This window comes from Corvus kubaryi, unplaced genomic scaffold, assembly GCF_017639235.1.
Source record: "Corvus kubaryi isolate FWS band 111438036 unplaced genomic scaffold, C.kubaryi_AGA036_p1.0 split3-37304, whole genome shotgun sequence".
In the NCBI taxonomy this organism is placed as follows: Eukaryota; Metazoa; Chordata; class Aves; order Passeriformes; family Corvidae; genus Corvus; species Corvus kubaryi.
Window position 1 is genome coordinate 1,537,271 of NW_024582087.1, and position 22,629 is coordinate 1,559,899.

General features: G+C 58.7%; 1 protein-coding gene across 25 annotated transcripts in view; it reads right to left on the reverse strand.

Annotated features, from left to right (window-relative positions):
* Positions 1–22,629, reverse strand: part of MACF1 (microtubule actin crosslinking factor 1) — a 128,877-nt gene that overhangs the window by 76,291 nt on the left and 29,957 nt on the right. For 11 of the 25 annotated variants that reach the window (XM_042015675.1, XM_042015683.1, XM_042015684.1 and 8 more), the window contains exons 1-31: positions 17,349–18,405; positions 14,595–14,761; positions 13,878–13,990; positions 13,679–13,785; positions 13,152–13,271; positions 12,951–13,046; positions 12,583–12,710; positions 12,394–12,487; positions 11,553–11,707; positions 11,190–11,466; positions 10,662–10,790; positions 10,337–10,414; positions 10,047–10,208; positions 9,406–9,510; positions 8,775–8,870; positions 8,323–8,448; positions 7,221–7,226; positions 6,202–6,354; positions 5,564–5,718; positions 5,057–5,183; positions 4,429–4,612; positions 3,734–3,903; positions 3,298–3,476; positions 2,968–3,106; positions 2,387–2,580; positions 2,085–2,247; positions 1,533–1,616; positions 1,331–1,438; positions 566–664; positions 270–422; positions 78–166 (exon numbers count right to left, since the gene is read on the reverse strand). In XM_042015675.1, the coding sequence (XP_041871609.1) occupies positions 78–166; positions 270–422; positions 566–664; positions 1,331–1,438; positions 1,533–1,616; positions 2,085–2,247; positions 2,387–2,580; positions 2,968–3,106; positions 3,298–3,476; positions 3,734–3,903; positions 4,429–4,612; positions 5,057–5,183; positions 5,564–5,718; positions 6,202–6,354; positions 7,221–7,226; positions 8,323–8,448; positions 8,775–8,870; positions 9,406–9,510; positions 10,047–10,208; positions 10,337–10,414; positions 10,662–10,790; positions 11,190–11,466; positions 11,553–11,707; positions 12,394–12,487; positions 12,583–12,710; positions 12,951–13,046; positions 13,152–13,271; positions 13,679–13,785; positions 13,878–13,990; positions 14,595–14,761; positions 17,349–18,332 (4,940 nt within the window). In that variant the 5' untranslated portion in view covers positions 18,333–18,405. Of the gene's footprint in view, positions 1–77; positions 167–269; positions 423–565; positions 665–1,049; positions 1,168–1,330; positions 1,439–1,532; positions 1,617–2,084; positions 2,248–2,386; positions 2,581–2,967; positions 3,107–3,297; positions 3,477–3,733; positions 3,904–4,428; positions 4,613–5,056; positions 5,184–5,563; positions 5,719–6,201; positions 6,355–7,220; positions 7,227–8,322; positions 8,449–8,774; positions 8,871–9,405; positions 9,511–10,046; positions 10,209–10,336; positions 10,415–10,661; positions 10,791–11,189; positions 11,467–11,552; positions 11,708–12,393; positions 12,488–12,582; positions 12,711–12,950; positions 13,047–13,151; positions 13,272–13,678; positions 13,786–13,877; positions 13,991–14,594; positions 14,762–17,348; positions 18,406–20,713; positions 20,807–22,153; positions 22,232–22,629 lie in introns of those variants that run through there. The other 14 variants (XM_042015694.1, XM_042015692.1, XM_042015695.1 and 11 more) reach the window with 5 other exon arrangements.

Sequence of the window (22,629 nt, forward strand, 5' to 3'; positions counted from 1 at the left end):
GGCACTGGATCCCACGGATCCACCAGCTCTAAGGAATCTCATCTCCAGCCCCTGTGCTCTCCCTGGGTCACACTCACTTGTGGCTGTGTTTTGCCAGGAAGATTTGGGAAGTTTTGATGGCCTCAGAGACCTGCTCCTTCTTCGCAGTCAGCTCCTCATTCAGGGCCTGGCAAAAAGAAGGAAAGAAAGAAAGAAAGAAATCAGCTTAATTCAGCTGTGAAAAAAGAGCAGAAGTTAAACCTCAGTGTCTGGTGCCACTCCTGCTTTACCTGCTGCTCTGAGATAGATTTCTCGATGTCTCCCAGCTCTCTGCTCCCAGCAGCAGCTGTCCTGCCCTGCACACTCTGCTTCAAGCCCAGGGCCCAGCCCAGGAGCTCCTTCACCTTGTCCACATGCTCCTGCTTTTCCTCCTCCACCACTTTCTGCAAACAGGGGAGGAAGGAGGAAGACAACCACGTCAAAGGGGATCTCCAGAGGTGGGGCAGCGCCCAGGACGTGCCCTCAGCACGGAGCAGCATCCTTAGGGACGGAGGGAATGTGGGAACAGCGTGTCCCACGCCCTCACCTCCTCCTCCTCCAGGCGCCGCAGCGCGTCGCTGATGTACTTCACGTGCTGGGTGGTCAGCGTGACCAGGGCTGTGTAACGAGTCCTCAAATCCATGAACTGCCAAGGGAGAGAGAGGAAAACAGAGGGAAAAGGGGGTGCATCAGTCCCTGCTGGCGGATCCGGAGCGTCGCCCTTCACAGAACACGACACGGACGCAGCACCTCTCGCTTGGGAACCCCCCAGGGCACCTGGCGGAGCTGGGATGGCACCAATGGAACGCAGCAAGTCTGCTGGGGAGGGTGGTGGCCACACAAGGCATGCTGCACGACACTGGAGCGAGGGGACACTCCGGCCACGGACACTGGGGCGGATGCTCAACTCTTACAGAGGGCTACCGGGATCTTTAATATCCACACAGAGCAGACAGGACCTCGGGTCCCTAAAAGGTTCTCATCCCAAAGATGCACACACAGCAACACTGCATGGTGCTCTGGTTATTTACCTCGCAAGGCTGGAGGGCTGAGCCGACCCCGCTGGATTTGACCCAGGGGTTCCCAGGGGTTCCCAGGAGTCTAGGTATGGCATACCTGGTGCTTAGGGCACTAAGCCATCCTCTCTGGCTATTGGAAAAAACAGCGAGGGTGGAAACTTTATTTATACAAGAGAGTTCAGCAGAAAGGAGCTCATTTCACAGAGGCTGCTGTGGGGCACAGAGGTTTTGCTGGGCACGTCGAAGGACCCCCCTCCAGAATTTCCCCCTGCCGAGCTTAGGTGGGTTCCTACCTCCTGGGTGATGGCATCTGAGGAGGAGAGCATCCGCCGGCGCTTCATGGGCGACTTCTGCTGCGACTCCACGAAGGCCCTGTAGGTCATCAGCTGCAGCTCATAGTCCTGCAAAGGTGGGGGGAGATGTGGAGATCCTCAAACTCCGCTGGAGCTGCTCCTGCCCAGCCCGCCCTACCCAGGGGCAGGGGGGGAACTGTACCTTGACGGCAGCCGAGTATTGCTGGGAGAATTTCTGACACTGGTCCAGCTTGGCTTGGTTTTTCTCAATTTCTGCAGCCAAAGCCTTCAAGGAAATTCAAAGCAAAAATGGTTGTCAGGACAGGTTGGCTGAGCTGTTGCCCAGAGAAGCTGTGGATGCCCCAACCCTGGAAGTGTTCAAGGCCAGGTTGGATGGGGCTTGGAGCAACCTGGGGCAGTGGGAGGTGTCCCTGCCCAAGGCAGGGGGGTTGAAACAAGAGGATCTTGAAGACCCCTTCCAACCCAACTTTTCTGGGATTCTATGACAGCAGCCACAGGGGGTGAGCAGAATTCTGGTTCACATCCCTGCGCTTTTGGGTAAAATCTTTACACTCTCCAATTTTTCACGCAAGACCTCATCTGCACCTCAAGTCAAGCAGAGTTCCTCCACTTCCCAGACACCCAGCTCAGGCCTGCAGCCTCTTCCCTGCTGCTTTTCATATTTTCAAGCTCAGAGATGAAGAGAAGTGACACGGTCACTGCAGCAACGAGACATCACGAGGTCCTGCCTCACCGTTTGCTGGCTGAGCTGCTCCGACAGCACCCGGCTGTCCTCCGCCTGGCCGGGCTTCATCAGCTCCTGCTGGGCTGTGATCTCCTCGATCCACTGGATCAGGGCGCTGTGGCACTGCCGGTAATCACTCAGCACCTCCTGGATGCTCTCCAGCTCCGTGTGGCTGAGAGAAAACCACCACAGGTAAGAAGAGGGGGTGAAACACCACCAGAGGGAATCCCAGCCGGAAAGAATTTCACCACCACCAATCCTGACCCCAACCCTCAGCTGAAGCTGAGGAGAAGAGGCAGGAGGTTCCTCACCGGGTCTCGATCTGGGCACACACTCGCTGCCAGCGATCCCACAGCTGGCTCCCCTTCTCCTGGAAGCGCTCCAGGTCGATGCTGCGCTCCTGCCTCAGCCGGAACAGCTGCTCCCCCACCTCCTTCGCCTTCGCCATCTCCTCCTCCAGCGTGGAGAACACGGAGCCCTTGTCCTTCACCTCCCCGAGCCATTGCTGCAAAAGGAGCCAGCACCGGGTCGGTGGCACCGAAAGCAGAAGGGACCAAAGTCAGAGATGTCCTCCTGCCCGGAGCTGGCAAAGCTGGGAAGGGGTTAATGGGTTTATTTTCCCACTGTCCTTAATGTGCAAAGAACTGGGGGGTTATAGGAGGTGTGGAATGAAGGGGACCATGCTCCCAGGTCAGGTTGGTTCAGGCCCTGTCGTACAGAAGCAGACAGAGCACAAGCCACAGCACCTCCTCTACACTTACAAAGCAATCAGGGGTATCACACCAGCAGCACAAAATCCTCTCACATGTATCAAGGCAAGAAAAACATCCCCACAGCCCAAATTCGGCAGGAAAAAAGGAAGGACCCTGCTTGACAAAACGACAGCACCAACCTGCAGCGCCGTCCTGTGAGCCTGAATGGCTGCCAGGTCAGCAGGAACAGCCTCCTCCTGGCTCAGCTTCACCTCGTAGCCTTTGACCAGGGATTCTGCTCCTTGGGTGCTGCGGATGATGATATCAACCGTCTTCAACCTGGCAAATCAAACAGAGGCAGCACGATGACATCCCAGATGTGGCAGAGAACTGGAGGCTGCACCATGTGCTGCAGGGGGATGGACTCGGTTACGGCCAGCACGAGGCGTGCTGGAGGCACAGAGTAAGGCCTTTAGTGAACTGGCAATGCTCAAAAGGGTATTTGGGAACAGAGGCACATCCCGACTCACTTCTCCAGGTAGACGGAAGACAGCCCATGCGTCTGCTCCATCTTGTTCACCACCAAGTCCAGCTCTGAACGCAGGTGGGGCGTGCTGGGCCCCGCAGGAGCCTTGTCCAGGAAGCTGCAGCACCTCTCGGACACAACCCGGAGCTCCGACTGCAGCTGCTGCAGATCCTCCTGCACGCGCTGGGGAGGGAGGGAGACAACGTGAAAGGAGAGCCCGAACAGGCAGGGAAAAAGCAGGATTGCCCTTGGCAAAGGAGCTGGTAGGAAATGAAGCAGGGAGCCCACCTGCTGAGGTTTTCCTGCTGCTTTCTGCGCAGCGAGAGTCCCTCAAACCCCGCACCCTTCGCCCACACACTCACTCCAGAGGAGCCACAGCTATTTTTGGACCTGTGTCCACCTCGGCCCTCCCCTGCCCACCTCCCAGCAGCAGGCCTGACCTCCTGCTCCGCAATGCGGATGGCGTTCTCCTGGATGGTGTCACCATCTGCCCGGGCGCTGCTCGGGGACTGGATGCGGCTCACGAGCCGCTGCTCGCACTCCTCCAGGCGCAGGCGGATGTTCTTCAGCTCGGACAGGTACGTCCTGGCCACGGTCTCATCCTTGTCCTCTGCAAGTCAGAGACACACAGAAGAGCAGCTCAAGCACCACGGGCCATTATCTGTCCCACACGGGACCCGCTGGAATTGCGCTGGCACCGGGATCTCCGCTCGGATGGAAAACGCGTTAATTAAATCATCTCGTTCCGGAAACGAGCCCAGCCACCGGGAACCGCAGCAGAGTCCTCGGTCCTAGAGGGACTCACAAGTGCCACCACTGTGTGTGTGTTCCCAAAGACTAAATGCAGGAGGGATTCCTTGCTCGGAATGCATCCCGATGACTAAGCCCACTGCCAAGGTTACAAGGACTCAGCAGTTCAGCTGAAGCTGCAAAGCCAAGGGCTCCCTGCAGGAATACTGCTGGACAAAGGCTGAACACTCGGATGCATGGATGGATGGATGGAGAAATAAGGAGAGCAGCTGCTCATACCATCACCCAGCCAGCTCAGGAAGAAGAACACGAAGCTGCCCCATAAATCCTTCGTTTATGAGTTCCCAGAGCTCCTGGTTAAACCATCAGGCCCTTTGAAGCTCACCGTTCTCCATGGACTCCAGCAGCTGCCGGATGTGTTCCTTGGAAGACTCCACTTCCTCCTCCAGGCGTAGCCGGTCCGACACGGAGAAGAGCTCCGAGTCCCGGCTGTCCTGCAGGAAATCCTCGTAGTGGGCCTGGAGGCTCTTCAGGGCTTGCTGACACTCCCCTTGAGCCAAGGATCTGAGCTGCAGGTGGAAAAAGGGCACATCCGAACATCAGGAACAACTTCCCGCACACCAACCGAACCGCCTTCCTTCGCCAGGGGAGTGTTTTCAGAGGAGGAAAGATAAATCCTCTGTATCAGCCTCCTGCCTCCCTCCCGCCGTGCTCACTGCCTGATGAAATGCTCAATCCACAATCTCTCAGCAGCAGCAAACTCCTGGTGCTCTTTTTATTGGGAAAAGCCGCAATCCTTTCGCACAGCACCCCCAAGCTCAAGTTTTCGAGGTGTAAATTGTTCCCCTTTTCCCCCGCTGTTCCCCACAGCTGCAACCTGCGACCCTTTTCAAGGTGTAAAGACCCTTGACTTCCCCAGTCTTGAACTGTCTGGTTTTCCTATCTCCTCTGCTACACAGAGAAGCCTGGAGAGCAGCACGACCCCGGAACCAGGCAGGAAAGTTCCTCCACACCTTTTCCATGCTGAAGCTCTGCACCAGGGCAATGTCCTTCCGCAGGTAGTTCCAGGAGATGAGGCTCTTTGTGTTCATGTGGAGCTGGTGCCAGAGAGCCATCACCTTCTGGTACAGCTGTTCCACCCTGCAAGGGGAAGGAGCGGATCCATCAGCCCTGGATCTTTCCAGCAAACCCAGCCCTGACCCCATTAATCCTCCAGCCATCACTGCCAGACAGCAGCCCATCAATCCCAGTGATCCCAGTCTGGCAGGGAGTGGTGCTCCTGCTGGTCAGTGCCAGAGATCCCTGGGGGGGTCCCTCATCCCCAGTTGTCATTTTTTCAGTTTGCAAGCTACAGCAGCAGCTGCTGCAATGGAGTTTGCAGCTGTGGAACCACGAGGGATTCCTTTCCCCACCACGAATCACTTTCGTTCCTCCATCCCCCACTCTTTTCCCATTCCCACCCCAAATCTCTCCCCTCCCACGCCACCATCCCACCTCTCTGTGACTGCCACCAAAGTCACCTGTTGGCCATCTCGATGGCCTCTTTGTTGGGCGGGGGGATCAGGAAGCAGACAGAAGGCACCATGGCCTCGTTCCCCGTGGGGCTGATCACCTTCCACTTGGTCCTCTGGGAATTGTCCTCCAGGACACACTCGTCGTTCCTGCAGATGGTGATCTGCGACAGCACCGACACCCCCAGCCCATCAGAGACCAGCAGTGGGCCCTGCACGCCTGTCCCTGCTGCCAGCCGCTCTCCTGGGGGTGAGCCAGCTCCCAAAAATACCCAGATGGATCTGCTTCAATCAAGCAACAGCCTGGAATGGCACCAAGCAGCACAGCATGCTCGTGCCGGAGAGGAAGGGACGGGGAAGTGAAAGGGAGCTGCCTGCCACCCACGTGCTCATCTGGCTGAGGCTGATGGAGCCCGTCCTCCCTGGAAGGGGAAAGGACTCCAGCTCCTGCCCAGAATGAATCTGAGACATGGGAATCTGCTCCAGGAAAAACAGCGCTGCTGTTTCCCTCCCTCTGCCTCCCCACTCCTGCTTTCCACTGACAGACTCTACGGAGCTCATCCCAAACCACCACGGGTGTCACTTCCCCTGCCTCGTCCCCGCCTTCCCTTCCCAAGTGCCACCACAAATGCCCTGCCAGCCCTCACCTCGATCTGCCGGTAGTCACAGACAGCCTTGATGGGGATGGTGCTCTTCACGGCGTGCTCCGGGTTCCTGGGCCGCAGCTGGACGATGGTTTTGGACCGTCCCACCAGGCTGGCCACGGAGCTCTTGGACTGGATGAGCTGCTCCTTTTCATCCTGGCAGGGAGAAGGAGGATGGGCGGGTTGCTCGAGGATGGTGAGGGGAGGTCTCTCCCGGGCATCTCAGCTCTCCCCCCACCCCAGTGCTGGCCTGCAAGGGCTGAGCAAACATATCAGGAGGGTCCTGCTGCCCTGGCAGGATGGGGAGAGGGCTCAGGAGATGGGATGGGAGGGAGGACGGACGTCACTGCTACTCCCACTGCCCTGCAAAGCCACATGCACACCTCTGGCTCTCTGGCTGGTAGGACAAGAAAATGTTTTCTTTTGAAAGGGAACGCAACAGCCACCAAAACAAAGTCCCAGGAGCTGTGAGGGGCCGAGAGCAGGACAACATCCAGCCCAAAGCTGGGGACATTTGGTTGCCTGGAGGAGAGCCCAGGGCAGCATGCTCCCTTCTCTAAAGCAAAGGATGAAGGGGTGCTTAAACCAACAGCTGGAATGGGAGACGATGAATTATGTGGATAAAACATCTCAGGAGAAGGGGCTCGTGGTGGAGTGATCGCACAGGCCTCTGGCTTTGGGGAGAAATCTGCCAAATCCTACAGATCCCTGCTGGGTTTGGTGATGGGACCAACCCAGGGGGACTGCTGGCAAAGCTCAGCGGTGGAGACGTGTGCGGATCACCACGCTGGCAGCTCGTGTGATTAGTGACAGCTCAGCCCGTTGCTGGCTGTGGCCAAGGTTTCAAACAAAAAGGAAAAAAAAAAGGGATCTCAGAAAAGGTTCTCCCTCATGCTCGGTACTCTGGGGTTGGTTAGTGTGCTACGACAGTGCAGGAGAATTTCATGGTTAAAACAAAAAAATTGTAATAATTTTTAAAAAAAGAAAAGGAAAAGAAAAGAATAAATGATTAAATAAACTACCTGTGCCTGTCCCCGGGGAGCATGATTGGAAGAAATAGAACTTTAACTTATTAGGTAAGAAAGAGTAATAAAGCTGAGCTCAGGGCAGCAGCTGCCCCAGTTCTGGGTTTGTGGCCACTCTCTGGCTGCCCAGAACAGCCTCTCCCACCCCAGATGGCACCTGCCAGACTGCTGCTGTTCCAGGGCTCCCAAACACAGACCCCAGGAGCCAGGCTGGCTGCTCCGTGTCCTGCCAGCGCCGGAGACAGGCCAGGACCACCCCGAGACCGTGACAGAGAGAACAGGGGTGCCCCCAGGCCTCCAGGAGAGAAGACAGTGCTGATGCACCCCTCACCCCCAGTGAGGGCACCCCCAGGGCCACTGGGGCCACTCTGGGGAGCTGTGCTGTGCACTGAGAGCACAGTGACCGCCGGCCTCCACACACTCGCTGTTCACCTCCTGACCCTGCCACCGCGGCTCAGCGCTTCACCCACAGCCCAAATCCTGCCCTGACCCTGGTGTCAAACACCAGCTGATGCTTTGCTCCTTGGGGGTTGTTTTTAGGTTGGTTTTTTTCAGGCCAAATCAGGCAAGAAGGTGACAGTGCCACGGCCCGGGCTCTGCCCTGCTGCAGCTAAGCCAGGCCACGTGTTCAGAGATCAGCTCCTGGCACAGCCAGGCTGCCCTGGCTCTCCCCCACCCGGCAGGATGGATTAACACGGGATTTGGGCTGGATAAAGAGCAGGCATTTCTCCACCAGGAGCATCCGACGGGCCCTGCCTTTGTCAGCAGGGCTCGAGCAGGATGGCAGGACGGGCACGGCTGGGGCAGAAGCAGCCCACACGTCAGGCTGTGACCCTGCTCCTCACCCTGAGGGCACAGAGAGGCCTCTAAATGACAGCAACCAACTCCAGCCACACCACGCAGCTGGGGCCACCACAGCCTGCACCCCATGGCCACTCAGCAGCTCCGAGGGAAAGCAAATCACTGCCTGAGGCGGCAAACCAACCACATCCCACCAAAACCGTGGGGATAAAAAGCCCAGTTCCCCCTGGGGAAGCAAGAGGTGCCCCAGGCAACGCTGCTGGAGCGGAGCAGGGTGGTGGGGTGTGGGAGAACCCACCATGGAGTCCTGCAGCAGGTCCTCCAGCCGCGTCAGGCTCGTGTTGTGGTCGCAGGAGTATTTCCTTTTGATGGAGTCCTGCAGGTTCCGCAGGTACGTCTCCGACTCCCGGGCGTCGCTGAAGAACTGCGGAGCCAAAAAGGGTCACAGGAACCCAGGCAAGCGCCCCTGAGCAGCCTGAGGGCAGGTAAGGAGCACCCCAAAGGCTCAGCCAGCAGCGCCTGATGCTGCTCTGGCTTTAGGGCTGCAAGGGCAGGATCATCCTACGGGGGTGGCCAGAACCACAGGGAAGCTGATCCCTGTTTGCCCTAGCAATGCCCAGGGAGCAGCTAACAAATATTCCAGAGAAAGCCCAAATCCCTCCTTCTCTCTCCCCCAAGGAGAACAGCAGCATAGGGGGATCACGGGGCAGGATTCAGCAGATGGGATGCAGGGAATTTGGTCCCAAATACCTGGAAATAGGCAGCGTTCTCCTTGACGTGCTGCTCCACGCACAGGCAGAGCTGCTTGATCCACTGCCACTGGGTGTGCACGGCAGCGCTGTAGGCCTGTGGAAAACACGGAAAAGGGCGCTGGGAAAGGGGCATTCACAGCCAGGAAGGGCACAGGAAGGACACAGGAGCTGGAGGGAGGGACAGAAATGACCAAAATCTGGCTGCAACCAGGAGGGTTTGGACACAGGAGATGGCAGACCCCGTGTCAGCGTCCCCATGTCCCACACAGTCACGACACCAGAGGCAGGAACAGGTTGGCTTTTACGCCATGGAAAAGGTTCCCACAGCTCTTTGCTTCACCACCACAGTGTCCCTGGAAGCCTGGATGGCTCCAGGGCAGCCAAGGCCACTCCCTGGAGCACCTCGCTGTGGGAAAGGCTCGTGCTCTGTGTGCTTGTGTCTTAATTTGAGGTGGGAATTATTTGGGAACGGCCAATTCCCGAAATAAAACAGCTCTACCGCTGCACTGGTGTCCTGCCACCACAGAACACTTCCTCAGGCCCTGTGGGGTGGGGTAGCAAGTCTGCCAGTTCCAGGTGAGGTGATCTGATCCTTGGGAACCCCATGGCTCTCCCAGGTTCCCACTCACCTCCACGGTTTGCTTGGCCGGGTGGTTCTCCAGGGAGAGCAGCTCAGCTGTGTCCTGGAGGGAGTGGAAGACGTCCTGCTTCTCTTCCAGCTCTGCTGTCAGCTCCTGCAGGAGGGACACAGGCAAAGTCCAAACCTCAGCTCCAGGAGCTCGCTCACACCATGTGTCCAGCGTGGAAGTTCTACAGGAAATGCCAGCGGATCCCAGGGAATCCAGGACGGCACTGCAGCCCCGTTCCCAATGGGAATCTGCCTCCTGTGTGCCAAACAGGCACTGGAAACCTGCCCAGGGACCTCTTCAGCTCCAGACAGTGTGATTGTGGAAAGATGGGAATTTATTTATACTGCTTTAAAGAGGGATTCATCTTCCTCCTCGGCTCAGACTTGCCCCCCTCACCCCCGCTAGCTCAAGACGCCTTGAGCTCCAAAATAATGCTAAAAATACATCTTTTGATGCCTTTTTGATTGCAATTCAATTGAACACACACTTTCATTCCACGTTCTGCTCTGGGGAGAGCTTCCATCAGCTCCCTTCAGGAGCAACAAGCTCAGCGAGCTGGGAGGGAGCATCCAGCCTGGGGAATTCGGGTCTGCTGGGAGCTGAGGGTTCCACAGCGGATCAAAAGCCCTCCCAGCACTCACTGAGAAGTAATTCTTCTTGGCTGCAATGTTGGGGTTGTTGTCACTCCAGTCGTAGGCCAGCTCCTCCTCCTCCTTCTCATTCAGCCAGATCAGCTCGGCAGTGGCGCGGGACACGAATCCGTGCAAGCTCTGGAGGTGCCTCAGCCGGAAGCTCGAGGTTTCCTGGACACAAGGAATTATTTATTATTCCTCCTTCCCTGCTCTGTAGCGGATGGGTTTCTCCCCCTCTCCGCAGCCCTGGAGCAGGGATGGAGCCCAGGCTCCCTGGGCAGCGCTGGGAGCCCACTCACCATCAGTTTGCAGTACTGCGTCTCCAGCTTGCCCAGCGTCTCCGTGTAGCTCGTGCGGAAATTCGGAGACATCTTCCCCTGAGGGATGAGAAACGCTGCCATTACCCCACACAGGACAGCATCACTCCATACCCCAACCCCAAATCTTTCCCCACAGCTCTGCATGAGGAAGAGGAGGTGGAGAGGATGGCTCAGGGCAGCGCTGCATCAACTCAGAAGCTCCATCTTTAAAAATCACCTCTGTCCCAGGAATGTGACCCACAAGAGCTGGTCCCAATGCCCTCAGCCCCCCGTGTGGGGCCATGCCCGATGTCCCCCACTGTACCTCGTACATCCTGGCCTCCTTCACGCTGGAGCCCAGGTCCTCCACGCTGGCGTGGATGTACCTCTGGGTCTCCAGCTGGGATTCCACGCTCGGCAGGTCAGTGCCCCACTCCGCCCGCTCCAGTCTCATCTGAAACCGAGAGGCTCAGGTCAGCACTGCTCATTCTGCTCTCAGAAGGACACCAGGAATCCCCCCAGGTCACCCCAGAGGGAACAAACACCTCCCAGTCCTGGGAAAAGATCCTAAGCCAGTGCTTCAACACTGAGAATTGCTGGGCCAGCCTACGCAAGCTTCCCACGCACATAAGACCAAGTGACTGCATCAGCACAGATCTGCTTCCAGCTCTGAAAGGCTCCCCTGATCCCCACTGGCCAGCAGGACCACAAGAGAGAAAACCCAGCTCCAGACAGAAGCCTCAGATCTCCAAAAACTACAAACCATCAAAGCAGCTGCTCACAGATAAAGGCAGGAAAAGGCCCAGGGCAGCTTCCCACATCAGTCAGAGCAGAGGCAGAGCCCAGCACTCACCTGCATCTCCTCCACCCAGGCCAGCAGCTCGTAGACGAAGCGGAGACTGCCTTCATCTTCGGAGGAGGAGATGGCCACCAGCTCTGTCCTGGTCATCGGCTTCCGGAACCAGGAGGCCGAGGAGGTGTGGAGCCCCTTGGTCAGTGGCTCACCCTTCAAGTGCGTCGTGCTCAGCGTAGACGTGGGCGCCAGCTCCAGGGTGGAGAAGTGGCCTTTCCTGTACAGGTTGGTGCACTCCAGCCTCAGCGTCACCAGCTCGTCCTGCAGCCTCATGATCCTGGGGAAGCAAGCAAGGAGTGGATAAGGAGCCTTCCCCCAAACAGAGCAGACGTGCAGCCCCTGAGGAAGCTTCTCCGTGGTCACCTGAACACCAGCTCCTCCAGCTGGTAGTAGTTCTCATCCCGGAGGATCTGCACGTCCACCTGCAGCTGGCGGAGGAGCCCCTCGCACTCCTGCAGGTACACGACCACGTCGGACTCGTACTGCACCGGCTGCCCCGACTCCAGGTGAGCAGCGTCCTGAGGGGACAAGGGACACTCAGGGCCGGGTCCCTTCAGCCCAGGAGGGGCAGGGAGAACACCACAGCAGCCCAGCTTGGAGACTGGAAATGCCTTTTGATGCACAAGCTTAACTGGGGCAGAACACGAATCCATCCCCCCACACCCCACCCAGGACAACCCCTTTAGGAGAACTTGTGGAGATGAACTGAAAGCTTCCAGGGATAGATGGGATCACCATTTTTAGCTCCCAGCCCTTTCAACCAACATCTCTTTCTCCCATAACAAAGAAAACCTCTTCAGAAACCTGCTCCCTACCCAGGCTCTGCCACTGAGTCCTTTCCGCCAGGCAAATAAAATAGATTTGGGGTTTTTTAAACCTCGTTATACAACAAAAATTATCCAACAAACTTTCCCAGAAGTGCTGCGCTCCTCTGCACCAGCACCTCTGCCGATGTCCAGCCCCACTTGCTGTATTCCCAGAGAACAAAACTATTCCCCATCCCCCCGTCCCCAAGTTGATCCGTGGATCACCAAGTATCCACCAGCACCTCTGGGATAGGCTGAAGGGCAGAAGAGAAAGGAAAACTGCCCAGGGGAACCCACCAGCCCAGGCAGAAGAGAGGGGAGGAGATGGGTCCAAAAGAAGAGCAGGAAAACAAATAAATCAATGAAATCAGGAGGGGGAAACACCAGCCCGCACTCACAGCCTGCAGCGTGTTCTTCGCCAGGGTGAGCTTTTCTTCACAGCTCAGAGCACCATTCTGGATTTTGTTAGCGATTTGTAGCAGCAATTCCAGCCTGGAATGACAGAGGGAGATGAGAGTGGGGCTTTGGATGTCCCTGTGGCCAGAGGAAGAAGCAGGGGATGTCCCTGCCACGGGCACAGCACTGACCTCTCCACCGCCGGCCGCAGGAGCTTCTCGCGCTCCAGCATCTCGATGATGAGCTTGCCCCACTCCTCCTCCACATCGTTGGGGTGGTAGCCCTGGGGCAACTTGATGCGTCCAAATTCAATCCATACCTGGGGGAAACATCAGCAGGTTGGTATTTCCCACCTCTCCCTTGAGCTGGCTGGGGATTACAGCGAGGGAAGAGGGGCTCTGCTTCCGCTCCCGCAGCGTCCTGCTCGCTGCCTCACAATCCTGAGGGTTATTCCCACTTCTTCATTCCAAAATAAACCTGAACCGAGCACAGTTTCGTCTTGCTAAAAAAGCACAACATTCCCCCCTACCAGCCTCCCGGCAGCTATGGTGATCCTTACCTCTAGCAGTTTGTAGAGCTCCTCTATCTGTCCTTTTTCCTGCTCCTTCGCTGGGATTTCAGTTTCTTTGAAGTGTATGTACTGGTTATAAAGTGCCTGCGATGAGAAAGGCTGCTCAGGAACCACCCTGGGGAATGCCACCACCCATCCCTCGGCGCTGGGCACAGGGGACACTGCGGGTGGACGCTGTCCAGGACCTACCTTTAGCTCTACAGGGTTCTGGGGGAAGGATTTGTCTGACATGAGTATTGTGTGCTGCTTGATCCACGAGATGAGGGACTCCACACGGGTCTGGTATTCCAGCCACCTCGAATCCACCTCCTGCGGGGCGAGAGTGTCTTTGCTGGTGGGCAAATCTCCGTGAGGATAAGGGAGAGCACGGAGGGAACTGAGGTACCACGGACAAGCTACGGGGTGGATCGTGCGCCAGGGCCTCCCTGCTGTGATGCCATCCCAGCAACAGGAAGGAGGAAAGGAGGAGGATCCTCCTGGAAGCTCTCTGGAAGCTCAGTTTTTTCCTGCAGAGCCTGGACAGCGCCGTGGCCTTACGGACACCCAGCAGGTCACAGGGCAGACACCATAAGGGGGATGCTCCTTCCTCCCCCTCAGCCTCTTCCCCCTCCTCAGCCCTCTTCCACAGGGAACAGACCCTTCCCCAAAGCCTTTCCACGACCCCCAGCTGCCTCCTAAACGGCTGTCCCAGCCTCCCAGCCTGCAGCAGTGCTTACGATGGCGCTGATCCCTTCTCCTCCCTCGGGGACTTTGGGAAAGGCATCGTAGATCGAAGACACGTAAGTTATCACGGACTTCTCATCCGGAGAGGGGACGTCCACGTCTGGCAAGAGCAAAGCAGAAAGGCAGTGAGGAAAGGGAGTGGGAAGAGAGGCTGGCATCTCCCTGTGCTGGTCACATGCCCTGGCCACTCACCTTCGGCGTCCAGCAGCCGTGTGACCCCCAGGCGCTCGGCGATCTCGAAGGCCTGCTCCAGGTTCTCCCGGTTACTCTGGATCTGCACCCTCTCCATGTCCACCAGATCTGGCCTGCAAGACACACCCCAGAGTCACAATCAGCACCAGGTGCCCAGGGCAGAGCATCCTGGATGGGCATCGTTGCCACGGGTGGCTCTGAGGGTTGGTCTGAGCCCCTGTCCCAGGCTCTCCAAGGGGACCTGGGCTGCAGGACCTCCCTGGCTCATCCTGTTTGGGAACAGGGTTCAGGCTGCAAAGGAAAACCTCTTGGTCCCAGCTGAGGAAGAAGGAACCATGAGAGGTTTAACTGCTGCTTGGGAGACCTCTGAGATGCCTGGATGAAAGGATGGAAGTGCTGCTGCTCATGGAGAGCGAAAGGGCAGCACTGACACGTAGCCACCGCAGCACTCAGCAGTTTAAAAGCTTTCCTCTCCTGCCTCTCTCCCCAGCCACATTAAGATGTTTTTTTCCTGCAGCCTGATGTATTTTTTGCTCATTCTGAGCCTTCCCCCCCCAGCACAGCCACCTGGCAGAAGAGATAATTCCAGGTAAAAAAGTCACTGCTCCCTGCCGGCCTCACCCACATCTCCAAGCACTCCAGCCTGTCACTGACTGCAGTGGTGGGCAGGGACTTTCAGGAGATCCTCATCCCTCCCCACTGCTCCTTCCTGCCTACCTGTATCTGTGGATGAGGGCGTTGAACATCTTGCCATCGCTCCAGCACGAGGAGAAGTTGGTGCACTTCACCCCGATGTAACCTGCTGTCACCTTCTGTGTCCACAGCAGCAGCTTCTCCTTGGCTGACATATCCCCCAGCTCCCCGCTGATGTAGATGTCGGAGATCTGCAAGGAAGCAGCACAGCCATGGGAGGATGCAGGAGCAAGGAAAGCTCCACCAGGCACATCCAGTTTCTACGAGTTTGCCCCACACCTGGCTACCAGAAAGGGCAGGAGGAAACTCGTGGTCACCACTGGGGAGAGGGGAGCTGAGAAACTTGGGAATGGGGTCACTGGAGCTGCAGGAGAACACTGGGGTGATGTGGTTTGGGCAGGCTGGAGACCCAAGCAGGCAGAGCCAGCTTTGCCAACCCCAGCTCACAGGGGCACCAGGTGCTGCTTGGCCACACACCAAACCCCAGCTTCCAACAACCGCCGGAGCCGCTCCCTCCGCACTATCCCTGTCCCCGCCAGACAGGGACACACCTCACTGGGAACACAATGTCCTGGAGAGGAGAGGCTCCAGGCAGGTCCCTTCCTGCCTCTGCCCGCTCCGAACACACCGTGCACCCTCCTGTACCCAGCACCCACCACAAGGAGCCCCAGCACGCTCAGACACCCGAGGCTCCCACAGGAATGGTCACTCCCACCCAGCAGCACCCAGGGTGGGCAGTGAGAAGGGACCACCACCAGTATCCCTTGCTGGGGCTGCAGGTGTGGCAGGGGAGCTCCACCCGGAGCATCCTGATGTGAAAAATGCCAACTTTAGAAGCAGGAAACAGCGCTTGGAGAGGAGATCTCTCCCTGTCCTCCAGCCATGGAGCAGCTCCATGTCAGGGGAAAAGGGAAGGATGGGGACAAGGATGTGACATCCCCCCTTCTGCCTCGCTGGTGCCAGGGGGTGCTGGTGGCAGGGGTGCTGTGACCCAATTCCCAACAAAAGACAGCGACAGTCACGGACCCCTCAGACAGGGCTGGCTGCGAATCCCAGACTGGCACGTGACACCACGCACATGTCCCCGCATGCCAGCATATTCCTGATTGGCACGGCTTCCTTCTCGCCCTCCCCTCTCCAGCTCCCCACTTAGCACAATTACCTCCCCTTAATTAAGAGGCGGACAAAGGGGAGGATGGGAGCTGCTCGGATTCTCCGGGGTGCCCGCGGAAAAGCAACGCAGGCTCCCCGGATTCCTCCTCCCGGCACTGCGGGGAGAAGGTGTGCCAGGAGCCAGCCCTGCCCGCCGCCCTGAAAACACCCAGCTGCTTTCTTCCTCCCCAAAACACACCCAGATGGGTGCTGGCATCGCACAGGTCCCAGCTGTCTGACATCTCTTCGCAGGCAGGAGACAGGGACCTGCGGGATTATCCGTGTCTCCCGCCAGCGGGGCGGATGCTGCCGGTGTCATTGGTATGCTGCAGCTCACCTCCCTCTCCAGCCTGATACGCTCATCACACATGAAACTGCTCTTTGTCAGCTGCTGCCACACTGCCGGAGCTGCCTTTAACTCCTCCAGCCCCGGGGCTGCCTTTCCCCAGGGATGTCGGGAGCCAGCACCTGGTGGCAGAGCCGGGATGGATGGGACAATGAGAGGGGTGAGCAGCAGGATGCAGGATGGGACCCTCCACGCCTGCAGGGAGCAGAGAGGGACCCACAAACGTCCCTCTGCTCAGCACCCCTTTATTAATTACCTGATGGCTCTTAACGAAGAGCAGAATGAACCCTTCTGTGAACCCACCCACCGGCTGTGCCCCACCCAGACTCTCCAGCGTGGCTGCCCATCCAGGAGCACCTCACAGCACCCAGCTCTGATAAATCATTTATTTTTAATCACTGACACAGCACTGGGGTTCTCCAACCACTGGGCCTCTTCCCTGAGAGCATCCTTGAAGGAAACTCTCCTGGAGATGCACTTACAAAGGTGCAGGGTGCGGCACCAGCTCCACCCTCCTTTCTTCACGTGTCTGTGACAGGACAAAGATTTAGGGAGGCACCCGCAAGAAAAGAAAGAGGAAGCTCACAGGACCTGGGGCCAAACCCTTCCAGCACCAGCTTCATGCATCGAGCAACTGGTGGCAGGATGGTGAAGGCCACATGGTGGCTGTGACACTGATCCCAACCTGGCAAAGGTATCGGGGGCCACAGCCCCTCGAACCACGCGCTTGTCCTGGGGCACTCAGAGCCCGGCCAGAACCAAGGGCTCCTTTGCCCACACTGTCACCCCTAGAAGAGTGACCACCAAACAGCAACAGGCCCCAAAACACAGAATCATCCCCTCCTGTTCCTCTCGGAGACCCCTCGGAGCAGGCAGAGCCCCCACATCTCCACGTTCATCCCGCTGCCATTCATCCTGCACGGGCAGCAGGAAAGGGACACCCCAAACTCACAGCCGAGCCAGCAGCCCTGAGGGCACGTGTGCCACTGGTGACAGCAGCCGCCAGCCGCACCCACTGGATCCAGCGACTGGCACTCTCAGCCCGCCCGTGCCAGGAGCAGAGGACAGGACAGGTCGGTCCCCAAGGGATACTTTCCCAGTGGAGATGCTGGAGGAGAAAAGACTTCAGGAGCTCTCTGCCCCAGCATCCTGCCACCCAGCATGAGGTTGCCCCTTGCCGAAATGACTGTGCCCAGGGGCCACCAGGATCTGGGGGTGCACTGAGCCAGGTCCCCCCACCCCGCTCCGGAAAGGGGGCGAGGGCACACGCACACACTGACCATTGCTCCGGCTGTCCCCGAGCTCCCCCTCCAAGCCCGGCCCTCCACAGCGAGCCTGAGGCCACCATCAGAGGGTGACACCGTGGTCCCACCAGCTCCTGTGCCCTTGGCCGGCCGGTCGCTGCCGTACCCCGAGGAGCTCCGGGCCGCGCTGCCGCTGCGCCCGCTGAAGGAGGACGGGCTGCGGGAAGCCGGCAGTCCGTGACCATCTCCCTCCCCGGCCCGGGACGACGGCAACCCTGAGCTTCTCCCCACGCTGGGGTTTTCCAGCTGATCCACCATGGGGGACGGCGTAGACAGCTCGGACACGGTGCCCGGCTCTGCTGCGGACGAGCAGGTCCATGCGGCGCTGGAGCTGGGATCATCGCTGCCTCCTTTCCCCCAGGCATCCAGGGCGCTGCTGGCCTCCGGCTCCCGGCTCGGCGCTGGCTCCTCGCCGGACACGGACAGGAGTCCCCCCGCAGGGCCATCGGTCCCCGCACGCAGGGGCAGCAGCACGGCCCGGCAGCTGCCGCTCCTCTGCAGCTCGACCAGCCGGCTGACCGCCTTCTCGCAGTCCTTCTCGGCCGGGTTCTCCAGCAGGCGGGCGATGACGGTGGTGCCTTCCTCCCGGGCAGCTCCCGCCACACCCGGCCGCTGCGGCTCCAGCACCAGGCGAGCTTTCTGCACCTCCCCCTGGAAGCGCTCCTTCACCTGCACGATGATCCCGGCGTGCAGCGCCGCCGGCTCGGGGTCCCCGCCGCGGGGCCGGCTGCCGGAGGGCTCCTCTCCTCCCTCCTGCCCAGGGGCTGCCTTCGACTTCGGCGCCTCCTCATCCTCGGCCACCTCCAGCGCCGGCGGCTCCTCCTGCGGGGCTGCCTCCGGCATCGCTCTCCTCTTCCCTCTCCGCCTCCGTTTGAAGCGGACTCTCTTTTTGGGAGACAGCGGTGCCTTGCCCACAGCTTTTTCCTTCTGCTCTTTAACGCAGCCCAGCGAATTCCCCATCTCCTCCTGCTCGGTGCCGGCAGGAACGCAGCTGAGCGAGTCGCCGGCTCCCGAATAAATCCCAACCCGGGCTTCATCGGATCAAACGCCCGGCGCGCAGCGCTCCGCGGACTGCCCCTTGTCGCCGTCCCCTCCCGCCAGCCCTGCCGCCACCGCCGCCGCTCCAGACAGCCATCTTACAGCCTGGGCGCTGCGAGAAGACAAATTCAAAGCATCTCACTGCAGTTCAGAAATCACTTGACCTAAAAGCAGAGGGAGCGGGGATTGGCTGCGGCGTCCTTCTCTCCAAATATGAGGTAATTGGAGCACGGCCCTTGCCAACACAAACAGGGAGCAGGAATCAGGCAGCGGAGCGAGGAGGGGAGTGGGAGAGGGTGGGGAAGAGGGGGAGAAAACACAAAACCTAAGGAAGGTTGGCAAAGGTAGAATAAAGGAAGGGGTGGGAGAGAAATGGGGGAAAAAAAAAAAAGCAGGGAGGAGTCAGAGTGACTCTGCATGCACGGCAGCCGGCTCCGCAGGGCTGCTGCTCTCCAGTTCGGGAGGTTTGCTTCTTAATTCTTAATTCCGGGAGCCCCAAAAGCCCAGCTCACGTGCCCACACTGCTGCCAGGCTCACCCAGTTTGGGGCAGAGAGGGGCAGCTCGAGGTGCCCGGGGGGGGACCCGGCATCGCTTCAGTCGGAGGGTCCCAATAGGAACGGGAGCGTGATGCTGCCCATCCCACCCCATCCCATCCCAGTCCCAATCCCAGTCCCAGTCCTGCCTCTCTCCGGTGGCTCCTGCCCCAAACGCCACCCAGGGCAGGGATTTGAGGAGCATGGAGCATCCCAACCCCGCCTGCCAGCTCAGAGGGACCCAGGGCAGGGTGACACGCACCAAAAGTAGGGGTGAGACAAAAAATGGGGAGCAGAGGGCATAAAGATGGGGGGACTGAGCTCAGCCCCAGGAAGCAGGGAAACAACAAGGGAAACACTCAACGAGGAAACACTCAACAGGGAGCAATCCAGAAAATGACTAAGGGAAACCAGTGACCACAAGAGCTCCCACGGCACAGGGAAAAGCCCCCAGGACACCGGAGCACCCCCCTCATCATCACCATGCCAGCTCCCTGAGCTCCACACCGGCACCATCCCACCCCAAACCTCTCCCGGGGCTCTCCTAGCTGCCCGCCCCCAGGCAGCGGCACTGGGACACGGGAGATTAAGAGGTTCACAATGGAGCTACAACCCCAGAAAAAATCCCGTTAGCGCAGCGGGAGGGGGACGCGCAGGCTCACCGGCACCAGCCCGGCTCCCGTGTCACCCCCCCGTCCCCCACGGCAGCAGGGCAGCGTCCCCTCCCAGCCAGGCACAGAGGGGACCCAGTGTCCCTGTCCTGGTGTCCCTGTCCTGCAACAGAAGATGCACCAGGGCTGGGTGACCCCGAGGACAGCAGGGACGAGATGCCACAGGCAGGGCCCCACCGGAGATGACGGTGACTCATCAGCATCCAGAGCCCGCCTGACCCCGGCTGCTTCCCAGGGCCAAAGCCTGGGAGAGCCTCGTCAGCAGCCTCACACTCAGCTCAGCCCCAGGCTGCCCCCAAAAGCCTCTGCCTGAGGCACTGCCCATCCTCCAAAAAATGCAATCTTCCAGTGCAATCTTCCTCAAGAGTCTCAAAGCCAGCACTAGTCCTGCCTGGAAGGTGCCAGCAGGGATCCAGTAGGGATCCAGCAGGGATCCAGCAGATCCCACAGGCTCAGTCCCACAGAGCTGACGAGCTGCTGACACCAGCCCTACCCAACAAACCCCACTCGCCAACTCACTGGTGGCCACACGTCATCCCCCCGAAGCCATCAGAGCTACAACCGGATAATTTGAGGCTGTTAAAGACCCAAAACTTGCTTTTCCAAGAGCATCTCCAGCACACAATTGCTGGAGACAGCCCCAGGTCAGGGTGTTTCTCCCAGCCCCTGTGCTGTCACTCAGCTGACCCATCCCATCCCATCCCATCCCATCCCATCCCATCCCATCTAATGGAAAAGTGCTGTGGCTGCACCGACCACCCAAAGGGCCGGGAGTGCCTCGGGGTAACAGCCCATGGCCCCTTCCAAATTTGCTCTTCTCCTCCAGAGACTCCAGCTGAGCAAACAGCCACGGCCAACAACCCCGGGAGGCCACGGCACACAACCCGTCATTAACGATTTCGTTATGCAAATGACGAGGGGAGGGCACTGCTGTTCTCCCAACACAGTCTCCATGACACTGCCATGAACCTCCAGGCCCATCCATGTGCCGACATCACCATGGAAAAATGCAGAAACCATGGATTCCACCGCCCCGGAGAGACAACGCGCTCCCTACGCCTGCCCCGCATCCTCCAGCAAGAAGATTCCATGTCCTACCTGGAAGTGGAGGATGATGGTCCAGATGAGGCCCAGGGTGAGCTTGGGGTTGCCATCTGTGATGTCATCGTTGCGTATATTCACCAGTTTCACCTGGAAAAAAGGCAACAGGGTTGAAGTTTCCCATCGGCCTCCCCCGGAGAGGTCCCCAGGGCCACCCCAGGTGCTCCGGTGAGGAGCAGGCACACAGGGAGATCCCAGTGCTTCCCAAAGAGGCAGCGAGGCCACCTCATCTCCTGGCTCGGGGAGGATTTTTCCATGTTTCCAGCACTCTCCATCCAGAAGTGCTTTCCCAGCACTTAATGGCTTTACTTCAGCTCACAGAGCAGCATCCCTGGAGCACTGGTGCATAATTGAGCAGCTACAGAACCACAGAGAGTGGGGAAAAAGAGGGATGACCAAGCTTTAACTCCAGCCTGGGCTCAAAACCAAGCTCTGATCAATCAGCCCTAACGAAGGCAGCAACACCCTCAATCTTCTCCCCGCTCCCCACCGCTCCACGGATCATTCCCTGGCAGGAGTGTCTGGGGTAAGACACCCCAGCGAGGCCACCAGGCCATCACACTTCAAAGGAAAAAGCTGCTTCATCCAAGTGGAGAAACAAGTTCCCAAGAGCCCTTGGCAAAATGTCTCTATCAAGGAGCAGGGAGGAGGAGGAGGAGGAGGAGGAGGAGGGCTGGAAGCAGCTCGCCCTCCCTGGAGTAGGGAATGTGCTCCAATTTATTCCGTGCCCTCAGGCCATCAGCGAGGGAGAAAAGTCTCTGCTTCAGCATGAGCTGGTCCCATTTATCATCATCATCACCCTGGCATATCTGGGAGCATCACGCTGGGGAGACCTGGCCCAACAGGCAGAACAGGACACCCGGGGCTGCGGGGGTTCCACCTGCAGAGCCAACAAGTCTCGGGATGCATCCCATTGCTCCGGGCAGGATCTGCACTGAGGGGCCAGCAGCTCCCAAAAGCCTGGAGGAGGGAGCCCGTCCTCCAAAAACTGAGGGATAACAAGTCCATGCTGATATCCAGAGAGGTGATACCACACTGAGGCACCCCCAGTGACCCCCCCCGAGGTCAAGGCAGAGCCAGCTGCCACACCTCCCCAAAAGCTGGGAGCTGTGCCACAGCCACCCATCCCCACAGCCAGGACCTGCCGGGGAGCCCCAGGGGAGGCTTTTGGGGTGCAAAAGTGACATTGACCACCCCCCTCTCAGAGCAGGGGTCTGGTCCCTTTTTCACAGCAGTTTTTGTGCGCCGGGGTGGTTTTCAGAGGCACAACACCCACAGGGAAAAGCCACCTGAAAGCCATCCTCAACCAGCAGCACAGAGACAGGCACACCCCAGCACAGGCTGACGCTGCTTCTCGACTCCTTCCAAAGCCTCAGACAAGAGAAAGAACCCACAAACCCACCCAGCTCTGCTGGATGAGCTTTTATCAGCCCTTACCTGTCGCTGCTTCAGGAAATCCAGGGCAATCTGCACGTTCTGCAGGCGGTGGAAGCGCATCCGCCCCTTCTCACGTGGCTGCAAGAGACAGGCAGCAGTTTTAGGTCAGGCTCATGGGGCTGGGCTGGCAGCACCCCACATGCACAGTGACCCCCCTGGGAGCTGTCAGCGTGCTGCTGTGACCCCCTGTGCCCCCACACATCCTGCTCTGCCTTGTTCTGGGAGTAAATATGGTCACTGCTGTGCACAGTCCTGCTGGAAGAAGGTTAAAATGCCCTGCTTGGAGATGGAAGGTGGGAAGATCCTGAGATCCAGACCTCTGCTGGTGCCCTGAGGGTCTGTGTCCAGGCCTGGCTCAGCCTCTGAGATCCCAGGGCAGGATCTTGCCCAGCTCACGGACAGCCAGGCAAGCTGGGAAGAGGCCTCAGCAAAGAGATGGACTCAGGTACAGAGTCTGATTTGTCCAGGTGGAAGCA